The following is a 14780-nucleotide window of genomic DNA, read 5'->3' as shown; positions in this document are numbered from 1 at the left end:
AGAGAACAAATCCCCCACCCAAAGCGAATTTATATGCCTTGTAAAAAGAGTCTCTACATTGCTACAAAGCTTCAGGACAATTTCCACCTCTTTCCTGATTGGGCTCTTAAAGAATATCACACTTTAAACATTTCAGTATTTATTGGACATTTGAAATGTGAAAAAATAATTGACATGCATTTTAATTCTGAAATAGAATGTCAGCAGGGAGTTAGGTCCAGCTTGCAGAAGGATGATTAGCTGAATCAAGTGACCAGAGATTCTTACTTTAGGTCTTTTCGAGAAAGTGTAATTGCAAGAGTTGCTGGTATTGACCCATGTTTTCCTGGTCTTTTAAGTCACCCAGTCCCAATCAGGAAGAAGGATGAATTGTCTTTTGTTCTACAAATAGCCTCCTCTAGTGTAGGATATAGCAGTGGGACAATGGTATATACATGTTGTAACCAAGTCAAAGCTTCAGTTCTTAAGGCTATTTTTCTTCTACTTTTCTTCCAAGAAGTATTTTTTAATAAAAAAATAAAACTCTAAATGAAATATAACATTTGTTTTCATTAAGCTGCTTTTAAAATAACGTCTTAGAAGGAAGGTGTGAGAAAAAAGAGAGGGAAGTAGTGCACATTAACTGTATTTATTATCATATTTATTATAATTTAATGCCTTTTTAGGATGTAAAAATGGAACAGGATTCGCTATACCTCTGTCCTTGAGAATCAGGTTTTACCTTTTAGTTCGTGTCATAAATCCACACAAAGGGATACAGAAGTGTTTTAAAGGCCATAGGAACTGATAATGTATGTTTTTGGCAGTTCTTCAGAGCATACAATCAGTCAGAGCCTACAGCTTTTTAATTTCAGTAGCCAATTATGGAGCCAAGCTGGATTCTTATTACTGAGCTCTCCAAGGTATATTGGGTCCTTTTTCCAATTCACAGCGACCTTGGAACCAAGGAGCAAATTAGTTTGTCTGCTTTACTCCAGGCTTAGGTTGGTTGCATGTGAGTGTGCGCATTCAGACACACAACTTTCCATGACAAATGACATTTAAGAAATAGTTAAAGCATGCTTGCACGACAGACATGTGCTCTTATGCTTTCCTAATGAGACCTTGAGTCTTATAGAATCCTCTTCAGCTGACCAAGTCAATGTTTATCTGTATATCAAATAGTGATTTGACTAGAGAGTTTTTTTTTTTAAACTACTAACTGATCAATCACTTCTATTTAAGTAAGAAACCATCAAAAAGTCATTGGCTTATCTCAGATATTATATATAAAAATTATTTGTACAAAACTAGCATTTAAATTTGTGAGGGAAAAGTATACCCTATTTCAAAACATAAAAAATAAGTCCAAATTACCCATCTTTTTCTTTCTTTGGTCTTCATTTCAGCATGCACAATGGGAGCAGGAAAGGGAGAAATAATTTGACATTTATTGTGACAGTCAATGAATTATTTCATACACAAAAAAGACATAGTCCCTTCCATTGTTTCTTGTATTTGCCCAGAGCTTTGATGGGAACATATAAACTGCCATCAGAATTTAAATGGAAATTTTGAAAGCCATATGAATGTCAGAAATTAAACATCATTATATAATGGTTTTGATTAGGATTTCAGCCTTAGTTCAAAGATTACATGCATTTTTGGTCTTCTTTGCAAACTTTCTGATTTCCTCATATTCCTCCTGAAGAGGCTGCAAATACATCCTAGACATCTTACATTTTAGATGGTGCTGGTGCCAGGAATTTTTTAGAAAGTATTTTGTAAAGGGATTTCTCACTGCTGAATGACATTAAATGATTAGTTTAGGTAATTTTCTGGGGAGGAACTCTGGACCTGGAGTTTTGTTGGCTGATTATTTTTTGAATAGCTGTAATCAGTAAGCTTTGAGGGATTGGTCCATTTCACCATGGACAGCTTGCAAGAAAAACAACCACCTGTTTAATGAGTGGGGGTGTGCACCAGGCAGTTTATATGCATTCTCATTTAAACTTTTCAACAACATAATCCCCACTTCACAGATAATGAAACAGGCACAGAGAGGGAAAGGGACAGTTGCAAAGTGGCATACCTACGATTAAAACCCTGTCCTGCCTAACCTGAAGCCTGGGCTCATTTTGCCATGCCAACACCTGCTTGTGCCTGAGAAAAGGCCATTTGGTCACCAAACTGATGAATACATTTTGCATTCCTTTGGGCATATATATATGGGTTTAGTTTAGAAGCTTATATCCAGTTTTTTCCCTTTACATTTCAAATGATAGTTGCTGCCAAAGACACTCTACACATGTGATGGGATTAGTGTCATTGCTTTCTCTGACTGGGCTATGAATTTATCCAACTTTCATCCCCTGATATAACATGACTAACGTGTACATGCTATAGGCATGCTAAAACTTTCCTTCTGTGGAGGAAAGAAAGAATCTATGACTAACTAGTGCTTTTCTGTGAGGAGGGACTTCCTAGTTAGACAGTCATATGCTTTCTTTCAGTCATGTCATATCTACTGGTCTGTTTTCTCTTTTAAAAATTATTATTTCAATAGATTTAGGGGGTATAAGTGTTTTTTGTCACATGAATGAATTGTATGGTGGTGAAGTCAGAGCTTTTAGTGTACCTGTCACCAGAATAACATACATTGTACTCAATAGGTAATTTTTGATCCCTCACCCTCCTCCTACCCTCCTCTTTTCTTTATTTTCAATGTCCATTATACCATGTAATGTCGATATATACCTATTCTTTAGCTCTCACTTGTGAGAATATGTGGTATTTGTTTTTCCATTCCTAAGATAGTTCACTTAGGATAATGGTCTCCAGCTCCACCTAAGTTGCTGCAAAAGACATTATTTCATTCTTTTTTATAGCTGAGTAGTACTCCATAGTATATGTATATACCACATTGTCTTTATCCACTCATTAACCGACGGGAACTTAGATTGATTCCATGTCTTCGCAATCGCAAATTGTGCTGTGATAAACATTCAGGTGCAGGTGTCTTTCTGATATAGTGACTTCTTTTCCTTTGGGTAGATACCCAGTAGTGGGATTGCTGAGCAGGATTGCTGGATCAAATGGTAGGTCTACTTTTAGTTCTTTGAGGAATCTCCATACTGTTTTCCATAGGTGTTGTGCAGATTTACATTCCCATTAACAGTGTATAACCATTCTTTTTCACTGCATCCATGCCAAGACCTATTGCTTTTTGACTTTTTAATAATGGCCATTCTGGTAGGGGTAAGGTGCTATCTCATTGTGGTTTTAATTTGCATTTCCCTGATGATTAGTGATGTTAACCATTTTTTCAATTATGGGCTGTTCATTTTTCTTCCTTTTTCTTATTTCAGAATATTACGGGGGTACAAACATTTTGGTTACATATATTGCCTCTGCACTGCCCAAGTCAGAGTAACAAGTGTGCCCATCCCCCAGAAAGTGCACACTGCACCCATCGGGTATGAATGTTTCTCTTCTTAAAAAAAATTTTGTTCTGCACGCTCTCACACTCACCCTGCATCCCTGTGGGTGGCATTTTTTTTTACCGATCGGCATTTTTATTTTTTACAAATGGATCTACACCCCCAACTTCCCCCAGCCCAGCTGGGCTTCCTTTGTTGGAGTCATTTGATGATGCTTCCAGGCCAAACTTCCTCTCCTCCCCTCACCACCCTTGCCACTCTTAAGTATTGAATGTACTTTGTATAATTTTAGTGGAATTATTGTTATTAAAGGAGAATAAAATTTTTACAATCATAAAAAAAAATTTTGTTCTTGTCTTCTGCCAATTTTATGATGAGGTTATTTGTTTTTTCTTGCTGATTTGTTTGAGTTCTTCGTAAATTCTGGCTATTAGTCCTTTGTTGGATGTACAGTTTGCAAATATTTTCTCCTGTTCTCTATGTTGTCTCTTTGCTGTTGTTCCTTTGCTGTGAGTCCCATTTATTTATTTTAGTTGTGGTGGTGGTTGGGGTTTTAGTCATAAATTCTTTGCTTAGGCCAATGTCCAGAGAGTTTTTATTACGTTTTCTTCTAGAATTTTTATATTGTCAGGTCTTACATTTAAGTCTTTATCTAGAGTTAATTTTTGTATATAGTAAAAAACATGGATCCAGTTTCATTCTTCTGAATGTGTCTATCCAATTTTCCCATCACCATTTTTTTGAATAAGGTGTCCTTTCCCCAGTATATGTTTTTGTCTGCTTTGTTTAAGATCAGTTGGTTATAGCCATATGGTTTTTTTTTTTTTTTTTTTTTTTTTGAGACAGAGTCTCGCTTTGTTGCCCAGGCTAGTGTGAGTGCCGTGGCGTCAGCCTAGCTCACAGCAACCTCAAACTCCTGGGCTCGAGCGATCCTTCTGTCTCAGCCTCCCGAGTAGCTGGGACTACAGGCATGCGCCACCATGCCCGGCTAATTTTTTTTTATATATATATCAGTTGGCCAATTAGTTTCTTTCTATTTATAGTAGAGACGGGGTCTCGCTCTTGCTCAGGCTGGTTTTGAACTCCTGACCTTGAGCAATCCACCCGCCTCGGCCTCCCAGAGAGCTAGGATTACAGGCGTGAGCCACCGCGCCCGGCCAGCCATATGGTTTTATTCCTGGATTCTCTACTCTGTTCCACTGATCTACATGTCTATTTTTATACCAATACCATGCTGTTTTGGTTACTGTGGCCTTGTAGTATAATTTAAAGTCAGGTAATGTGATGACTCCAGATTTGTTTTGTTGTTTAGGGTTGCTTTGCTTATTTGGGTTCTTTTTTGGTTCCATATGAAATTTAGGATTGTTTTTTCTAGTTCTGTGAAAAATGATGCTGGTAGTTTGATGGGTATTGCATTAAATCTATAAATCACTTCAGGCAGTATGAACATTTTAACAATATTGACTCTTCCAATCCATGAGCATAGAATGTTTTTCCATTTGTTTGTGTCATCTGTGATTTCTTGCATCAGTGTTTTGTAGTTTTCCTTATGGAGGTCTTTTACCTCTATGATTAAGTATATTCCCAGGTATTTTATTTTCTTCACAGGTATTGAAAATGGTATTGAGTTCTTGATTTGACTCTCAGCTTGACTGTTATTAATGTATAGAAATGCTACTGATTTGTGTATGTTAATTTTGTAATCTAAGACCTTACTAAATTTATTTATCAATTCTAGGAGTCTTTTGGAGGAGTCTTTAGGATTTTCTAGATATAAGATCATATCATCAGCAAACAGGAATATTTTGACCTCCTCTTTTAGCATTCATATGTCCTTTATTTCTTTCTCCTGCTTGATTGCTCAGGCTAGGACTTCTAGTACTATGTTGAATAGAAGTGGTGACAGTGGGCATCCTTGTCTTGTTCCAGTTCTGAGGGGGAATGCTTTAAAATTTTCCTGATTCAGTATGATGTTGGCTGTGAGTTTGTCATATGTGCCTAGTTTGTTGTGTGTTTGTTGAGGATTTTTATCATAAGGGTGCTGGATTTTATCAAATTCTTTTTCTGCATCTACTGAGATGATCATATGGTTTTTGTTTTAAATTCTGTTTATATGGGGAATAATTTATTGATCTGCATATGTTGAACCATCCTTGCATCCCTGTGATGAAACCCACTTGATGATAGTGAATTACCTCTTTGATGTGTCATTGGATTTGATTTGCTAGTATTTTTGTTGAGAATTTTTGCATCTATGTTCATGAGGGATATTGGTCTATAGTTTTCTTTTTTTGTTGTTGTATTCTTTCTTGGTTTTGATATCAAGGAGATACTGACTTTGTAGAATGAGTTAGGGAGGATTCCCTTCTTCTGGATGTTATGGAACAGTTTCACTAGGATAAGTGCCAGTCCTTCTTGGTACATCTGTAGAATTCAGTTATGAATCTATCTGGTCTTAGGCATTTTTTTATTGGGAGATTTTTTTTTTTTTACTTTTTCAATCTCATTACTCATTATTGATCTGTTCAGGATTTCTATTTCTTCCTGATTCAAGCTTGGGAGATTATTTGTTCCCAAAAGTGTGTCCACTTCCTCTAGATTTTCTAATTTGTGTGTATAGAGGTTTTCAAAGTAGTCTCAAATGATATTTTGTATTTCCGTGGTATCAGTTGTAATGCCTCCTTTTTCGTTTCTGATTGAACTTGTTTGAATCCTTTCTTTTCTATTCCTCATTAATCTAGCTAGTGGTCTAATGATTTTGCTTATCTTTTTTTAAAATTTATTTTATTTTTTTTATTTCAGCATATTAAGGGGGTACAGATTTTAAGGTTTCAATAAATGCCCTTTCCCCCTTACTTATCTTTTCAAAGAACCAACTTTTTGTTTCATTTGTCCTTTGTATTTTTTTGTTCAATTTTGTCTAGTTCTGCTCTGATCTCTGCTATTTCTTTTCTTTGGCTAGCTTTGGATTTGGTTTGTTCATTTTCTAGTTCCTTAATGTGTGACCTTAGGTTGTTAATCTGTGATCTTTCTGTGTTTTTGATATAGGAATTCAATGCTATGAACTTCCCTCTTAGCACTGCTTTTTCTGTATCTCAGAGATTTTGGCAGCTTGCATCACTTTTATCATTGTATTTGAAATTTTTTTTGATTTCCATCTTGATTTCATCATTGACCCAAGGATCATTTAGCAGCAGGTTGTTTAATTTCCATGTATTTGTGTAGTTTTATGTCTAGTTTTATTCCACTGTGGTCTGAGAAGGTACATGGCATGATTTCAATTTTTAAGAATTTGTTTTGTGGCCTAACATATGATCTATCTTGGAAAATGTTCCATGTACTGATGAGAAGAATGTATATTCTGCAGTTTTTGGGTAGTGTGTTCTGTAAATGTCTGTTTACTGATCTGTTTTCTTTCACTATATGTCAGTTTGCATTTTCTAGAATTTATCATAAATGAAATCATACTTTTTTTCAGCTTCTTTTACTCAACATACATACTTTGAGATGAACCCATGTTGTTGTGTATTCCAATATTTCATTCGTTTGTTGAGAAGTAGTCTATAATAAGAACATGCTACAATTTGTTTGTCTGTTGTACTGTTGATGGACATTTGGGTTGTTTCCAGTTTTTGGCTATTAGAAATACAGCTGTTATGAAAATTTGTGCACAAGGCATTGAAGAAGTATACCCTCCAGCTAGATTGAATGATTGTTAATAGTTTTCTACTTTTGCTGTAAAAGATAAAGTAACATTTAAAGTGGATCTTTCACTGTTCATCTTCATAATTTTGTTAAGAATAGATATCCTAATTCCTTCTCAGTTATGTTGTGAGAATCAAATGAGGTCACTGATATAAAAGTACTTGTTAAATTATAAATCAACCTTTATGGAAATGAGCTGGAGGAAAGACACTACCAGGAGATTGATAGGGTTTTAGGTCTTCTATGGGTATCTGGCCCCACAAGAAAGCAATTCCTTTCATAATAAGTTTACTTTATAATATCCTGAGCATTGTTATTAATGATTAAAAGTTTGCATATCATTTATTGTATTCAGGGGTCAACATATTTTCTGATGGACTAAGTTTTCATGTCATAATAAAAACCATTTGGAAAAATGTGATCAAACTTACTTTATAAGCATCTTTGGCAAAAATATTAATAATAATAAATCTTAATGGAGATAAACATTTGGGAAAGGATCAGCTTCAAGACATATATATTTAAAATTTTAACCTTGCAATATTTCATCACCTAATATTTTGTTTTTCTTCTGAAATAGATTTTTTTTAAACTAGATTTTTATTTATTGAAGAGTGGGGATAATGAGCATTTGAATATTCACCAAGAGAACTGTGCCTAGTATTTCTTTCAGCTTTAAATTAGAAATTTGTTCTTCAACTGCAGTGGTTTATTCAGAAGGCCTTGCCACCTATGCAAAATATTTTCCTATCAACATTTATTTTTCTCTAATCCATCTGATTTCACATGGAATACTTCAGAGCAACATCTTTAAATAAAGAAAAATGAGTCTGCTTTGGTAAATATTAAGGGTTTCATCTCTTGTAATGTTCACTTTTCAGTATTTTCTTTCTCTGGAATTACACAACTCCAAGCTTTGGAAGAAACAAATGGGGAGAGTTCCCCAAAAAACTATTCTTTCTGAATCTGTGAAGCCCTTGTTCTGTGTGCCTTCTTGCCTTAAGACAACAGACTGTGAAGGAACCAGGAGGACTTCTGGTGAGACCTACTCTCCCTGATTTACAAACCCCTCTCATAGTGTGGAATCTCATTCAGCTCATACCAGGGCTGATATTTACCCTGTGGCATGTTAAAAAAAATACTGTAGTATGACCCTATCTGAAGACAAATGTAAAAATTTTTGCTCAAAATTATGAACTCACATTAGCATTGGGATACTACTGTATAAAGGCCTGCTTGGGCCAAAGCCACAGGAACATTATCAAGCTCTGCTTTAGTGTGACACTCTTTTATGGTTTTATTTCTTTTATTTAAAGTTTTAATTTAATAATATTTGAATGGTAATGCATTACCATGGCTCAGATGTCAATATAAAAGGTATATTTTGGGGAGTCTTGCTTCCATTCTTGCTTCTGTACACCCCATTTTCAGCTCCCCTACCCCTATAGGGACCATTTTTTATTAGGTTTACCTGTCTTGCTTTAGGCAGCATGATTTCTTTAAATGGTGATGATATTTAACTTTTGATAGGAAACCAGGCAATCAGACACCAAGGCAATTAATTGCTACTTTTTTTGATCTGTCTCTACTGAGGTATTTTTCTAAGAGATTCATTAATAACAACATTGCCAAGTTCAGCAGATGAGCTCTCTGCTGAGAGCAGTATTTCTGATTCCTGTAAGGAGGAAGGAATATAGCTTCTGTGCTACCCCTTAAAAATCACCTAGAGTTATGTTCTAATTAGACAATTCTTTTATCTGGAATGTATTTAGTTTCCAGGATTTGGCAGAACCAAACAATTGGGGAAAAGGGACCTTATAATCCTCATGACATTGCTTTTAAGAACAGGATAGGGAGAAAGTAATTTATTTATTTTTTTTTCTTTCTTTTTTTTTTTTTTAATATAAGCAGGAATACAGAAGGGAGAAAGTAATTTAAAAATTGGGAAAGTTTGATTCTCTTACTTACCTAAATCCTAACACATGGATCTTTTTGAACCCTGGAAGTTTCTTGAATATCTTTTGCATCTGCAAAGAGAAAGAAATTTATGAAATACTCTTTGGTTCTACTGGGTCAGATCTTACCCAGCTGAAAAAGCCTAAACAATTTTGATGAGTTAGGGGGAAAAACTGCAAGTGGAAAATTGAAACAATGAATGAGGTCAAAATCTTTGTTTTCAGTTGTTTCTGAAAACCACGGGAAAGTATTTTGCTATTTATTTAAAAGCTGCAATTGTGTAGTTCTGACCTGCTTTGATGGTTACATAAAATATGAAATAACTTTAAGGTGGCATTTGTAGGAACATTTTTTAGCTATAGGATTTTCACTTATACACACAGAAAATAATATTTTCTGACCATAACTAACTATAGGTGACTATAATATTTTAACCACAATATTTTATGAATTATATGATTCAGAAAATATAATGTTAAAGGAATTATTAAATTCAAATGGCTGCTGCACCTAAATAAAATGGTAATCTAATGATTAGAATTGTTCTTAGATTCATGTGGGCTTCACAATAAATCCTAATTAATTTGACCTTGCTACTGAGGCCTGTTATCAGAATACTTCACAATTGCTATACCCAACAACTTTCCAGCCCACCACTGCCTGGCTTCTGCCCCTGGTTCTCTCCAAGCCACTGTCTCTTCAAATCCAGCAGCATTTTCCATTCCTCCTCCACAGTGTCTGCTCTTTCCTGGTTCTTCTTCCACCCCTCTGACCACTCTCTCAGTCTTCTTTGCTCCACCTGATTCCTGTCTCCACTGTATACTTTAAACATTAGGAGCCTGCAGGCTCCCATCCTCAGCTTCCTCGCCTCACCCACTCCCATTTATTTCCTGAGCTTCACTGTGGGCACTGTGGGAGACCCTTGAGACATTGTCACATAGACCTATACTGCCCCATCCAGCTTTCCTTTTAGAAGGCTGGGAGGAGACAAGAGAGACTAAGAAGAAAGGATGGTGGTTTGGTGGTGAAGCTTGGGAGGGAGAGCAGGGTGAAGGGGTGAGGCTGAACAGGTGAGCAGACACCCACCTCTGTCCTCTCTTCCTTGTCCCCTCTGCCCTCTCCCTCTTGCTGGGGGAATCTCATTTTTTTTCTATGCTTCAATAATCACCTAACTCACAGCTTTCAGTTCTTCACAGGGATACCTCAACATTTGCCACTAACTAAATCTGCCCCGACCAGAGTCACTCTTTTCCTCTCAAATCTGCCTTTTCCCCCAGGCTGTCTACCTCAGTCAGGGTGATGAGCACCGATCATCTTCCATCCCCCAAAGCCCAGCTTCCCTAGATACCTTCTCTTCCTAGATGCCTAGATGCCTCTCACATGCAGCCACCAATCTCCATTGGTTTGAATTCCACAACGTCTTTGTTTCCATCATGTCTTTCTTATTCTCAGGGCTGGCACACCCTCCCTGTCTCTCTTCCTGCACAGCTGAAATGAGTTTATGTGTGTGTGGTGCAGGAGGGAAGAAGAAATGGTTTTCTGGGTGTGTTCGGAGTGGGGAAGGGAGGAGGTATCTCCTTGACTATAATTTTTTTCTAAGTTAATCATTCTATACCTGTTGCTCTTTGCTAAAAATCCCTTGCTGGGCTGTGTTGCCTACTGACTAAGGTCCAATTCTTTAGAGTGACATTTAAGACCTGCCCAAATCTGCACAGTTGCCCTCCCCCATCCCCTTGCAGGTACCTTATCATTGCATTTACACTTCCTTGTCATCATTCTCCCCTTGGCTAATATCATGTCCTCTATTGACACCAAACTGTCCCCTGTCCCTCCCCACATACAACATGCACTTCTCTTTCTCCAGGATCCCATGAATTATTTTCCCTTGGTCCAAGATGCAATTGCTAATTGACTGCTTCTCCCCATGCCCATTTTCAAAGCCAGCTCAAACACCTCTATTGAAAAGCATTTGTAGGGACCCAAAGTCAATTATTTCAATGATTTCTTCTCTCTACTATTCTAGAAATTATTACGGTATGCACCATAAAGATCTGTGAAGTACATGTCAGTTTCCCTCACTGAGATTATGCTCCTTGGCCTCAGGGGCCAGGTATTGTTTATTCATCTTTATCTCCCTCCCACTTCCCAGGTATCTAGTAGATTGTCATTCACATGGTAGGGACTCCGCAAATTGTGCTTGATTGAGTTGAGTGCATCTCTTTATTCTCTAAACGTATCAACATGCCACTGTGTTGTCACTGTATCTAAAGTGACTGCCAGTTCTGCATTACCATGCCAAGGACTAGAGCAGTGATGCACAGATAATCCCCAAATCACTTATACTGGGCTTGGGAGTGAATTTTTTTTTTCCCCAGCTGACTGAGTTACCTTCTAATTATATTTTCTTGTGCCAATACTAAAACTAGTTTTTGTTCCTTATAGGAACTTCAGTGATGAAGGTGGCTCAGCTTTTGGGTGAAGAGGAGACATTTGGGTAGGCCTGGATTTAAATATCAGCTTTGCTCCTTTCCACTTGTAAGACTCTGAGTTTATTGTTTAATATCTCTGAATTTTGGTCTCCTCAGCCAAAATGGAATAACAATACATAAGATTGTTATAAGATTGCTGTAAGGGATAACTGACAAGTAACAAATGCCTGGCATACAGGTGGGCAGGTAGGTGGTGATATTGTGTATTTACTTGCTTATTCTCCACCTCTCCTACTGGGTTACTAGCTACTGAGGGCCCGGTTTTTTCTTATTTCCCCAGTGACTACACAGCATAGAGCCTGGCAAGGGCTTAATCAAGCTTTCAGATGGTCATTTCTGAAAGACTCAGTGGAGGGAAGGACAAGATGAAGGCCTCGTAGAGGAACCTGGGTAGGAAGTTTCCATGCCTCCACACACACCCTGTCATGGGCTCAACAGAGAAGAACTAGGAGGTTGGGTTCTGCAGAGCTGGGCTTTATTCTGTGGGCAGGAAGCAAAGACTGAGAACATGCTTCAGGTCTGCTCTGACCTCCTGGGACAGGAGGGGCAGCTTTCGGGCCAGGGGGGAATTTGTCATGTCATTCCAGTGACAGTACCAGGAACTGAATGCTTAAATCTGAGCTGCAAATTCTGCAGCAGGAGATTCAGACGGTGAATCATCCCTCTCTCTTGTCCAGGATTCTCAAGGCACTCTTATATGTCTGAAAACAGTCAATCAAGCACAGAGTTGCCTCTGGAGAGCTCCACAGCTTCAGCATCTGCAACAGGGAGCACTGCTGGGGAGAGCCGCTCTCCTCTCCAGGAGTGCTCCATGCACTGGCTGGGGCGGAGGGGAGTTATTGCTGTGTCCATGCCCGCTTTGTGAACCTGTCTGCGATTGATTAAGAATCAGCTTTGCTTAGGAGTGTGTAGAAGGCATCTAGGGAGGAGATGACAAAAGCCTCAGTTAATTTTGCTAAATAATCTTCTAGGGACCTTCCAATCATGGAGCACTAACCACTAAATTGGTAATTAAGTGCTCAGTTAACCTTATTAATAATGCTAAATGCACAGGGGCCTCCCCGATTCTGCTGCAATGTAAGTTAACAGGGCTATAAAAAGGCAGCCCGTGTTGAGTTCTCATGAATGTTTGCACAGGAGAAAGCATTCAGACAACAAGTAAAGTGATTCCTTTTGACATTTGTATTAAATTGCTCATTAGGTTTATTGTGGAAATTAAATTACCACTAAGCACTGTCCATTAATTCCTGATTAGTCCCAAATGGTTGTGCTAATGAAGGCCTAGGGCCGTGGTGGGGCTGACTGGTTATCAGAGGGCAGGCTGTGGGGTAGTCTGGCCCTGCTTAGGAGCCTGGGAAGGGACTAGATGCTATAAGCAGAGGGAGGGGCTCCATCTGGGAGAAATCAGTGACTGTGCAAATGGACCCAGCAGGAATGATACAATAGGTCTCTGGAACAAGATTGGGCAAGGCATACTTTTCTTCTGCTAATAAGTTTTGCAGAGTCTAGAAGGGGCATGCCCACTTAATGATGACATGATAGTTCTTTCATCATAAATATATATTTGGGAAAAATAGGAAACATAGCATCATGGTTAAGAAAAGAGTTCTGGTGCCAGGCTGCCTGGATTGGAATCTTGGCTCTGCCAGATAATAGGTAGTTATCTGGGCATATTAATCTTCTTGTGCCTCATTTCCTCTTTTAAAAAGGGGGAACAATATTACTTATAGCATTGCATGAAAAATTAAATGAGTTTATATATATATATAAAGCATTAATAACAGTACTAGCTGTTATTTCTGTACACACTATATTAGACTTAGAAAGGGACTGTGAGGTCATCTTCTGTAATTTCTTAGTGAGGAAATTAAGGGCAGGGAAAATTAGTGTGCCCCAAATTCTCACAGCTAGTTTTTGGCAGAAACAGGGCTAGAATTCAAATTTAAAAAAAATCTCAATACATCTGCATTATTATATGTCAGGTTGTTTTAAGTGCTTAGGAAATTGATAACAGGTCAGTGAAGAGTCAATTATCCTATTTTGAAGATACTTTGACTACACTAAGGATTTGCTGAAAAGAATGTTTCAAGGAAAAAACAGAAAAGTTAACAAACTATTCTTTAATTCATTATATCTAATAATCCATGTCTAAGTACTTCTCTGGTTCGTAAATACCCCATGCTGATTCTTTCTCTTTAAAGTTTGTAGAAAGGATCCTTTACATTTTATTGACTAAATGCTGATGCGAAGAGAGGCTGGAGGTTAAGAATGTCTCACTTACTCACCTCTTCTCCACATGAGAGGAGGTAAGTATTAAATTCACCAAGCATGAGAAGTGGGGCCCCGTTTGTTCCCTGGCCGTGCTGAGTAAGATTCATGTGCACCCAGGCTGTCCATAAATATAGTTCATTCATGGTTCTGTAATCTCATGGATGCTTCGATTTTCAGTTGCATTTATAGTAGTTAACTGCATCTCAAGCTTGTATTAGCAGGTTGAGCTTCAGAGGTGAAAGGATCAGTTTCTGCTCTCAAGGGGAAGCTCACAGCCTGGTGGTGGTGAGGGTGGCAGGTGAAGAGAAAGGAAAAGAGATGGCAAAGGCCATAGACAGGCGAGCAAACGATCTCAAGACAGGCTGATTAGTGTTGCGCCAGCAGTGGACACCAAGTATGAGCAAGCCCAGGAGAGAGGAACTGAACCCAGAATGGGTAGAAGGAATTTTTCATGATCAGGTACCTAAAATGAGACTTGGGGAAGGGCATTCTAGAGAGAAAAGGCAGCACATGTAGAGGGTAAATGCGGGGAAAATTTACAAAGAGTTTGTATTTCTGAAAACTAGAGTGCAAGGGAAGGGAATGATAGGGAACTAGTATAAAATGAGGCTGGAAAGGAAGGCAGGGATCTTATCATGGTATATAGATGCCAGACTCAGCGTAGAAGTTGGGTTTATTTAATATCTTTCAGGGACTTAAACAGCATTTGAATTTGATCAAGGGCAGACATATTATCATGGTGAGATGGAAGAGACATCATGGAAAGGCTGCTCAGTTTAGTAATTGATAACATGGATAATAAAATTGACTTCCACTTATCACTTAGAAAAAATATCATGTCTTTTAATTGCATCATACTGCAAAAATGGAAATATTATGTAAAGAAAAAATATTATGAAATAAAATTAATATTTGAACCCAGTAGGTTCTTTACTTAGTG

At 37.8% G+C, this 14780-nt stretch overlaps 1 protein-coding gene across 2 annotated transcripts in view; it reads right to left on the bottom strand.

Moving 5' to 3' along the window:
- Positions 1 to 14780, bottom strand: part of IMPG1 (interphotoreceptor matrix proteoglycan 1) — a 130583-nt gene that overhangs the window by 75144 nt on the left and 40659 nt on the right. For both annotated transcript variants that reach the window (XM_076003175.1, XM_076003176.1), the window contains 2 exons: positions 9093 to 9151; positions 1357 to 1377 (listed from right to left, as the gene is read on the bottom strand). In XM_076003175.1, the coding sequence (XP_075859290.1) occupies positions 1357 to 1377; positions 9093 to 9151 (80 nt within the window). The remainder of the gene's footprint in view (positions 1 to 1356; positions 1378 to 9092; positions 9152 to 14780) is intronic.

The sequence above is a fragment of the Microcebus murinus genome, chromosome 5 (genome assembly GCF_040939455.1).
Source record: "Microcebus murinus isolate Inina chromosome 5, M.murinus_Inina_mat1.0, whole genome shotgun sequence".
NCBI lineage: Eukaryota > Metazoa > Chordata > Mammalia > Primates > Cheirogaleidae > Microcebus > Microcebus murinus.
Note: the sequence above shows the minus strand (reverse complement) of the source record. Positions and strands in the feature narration are given on the sequence as shown.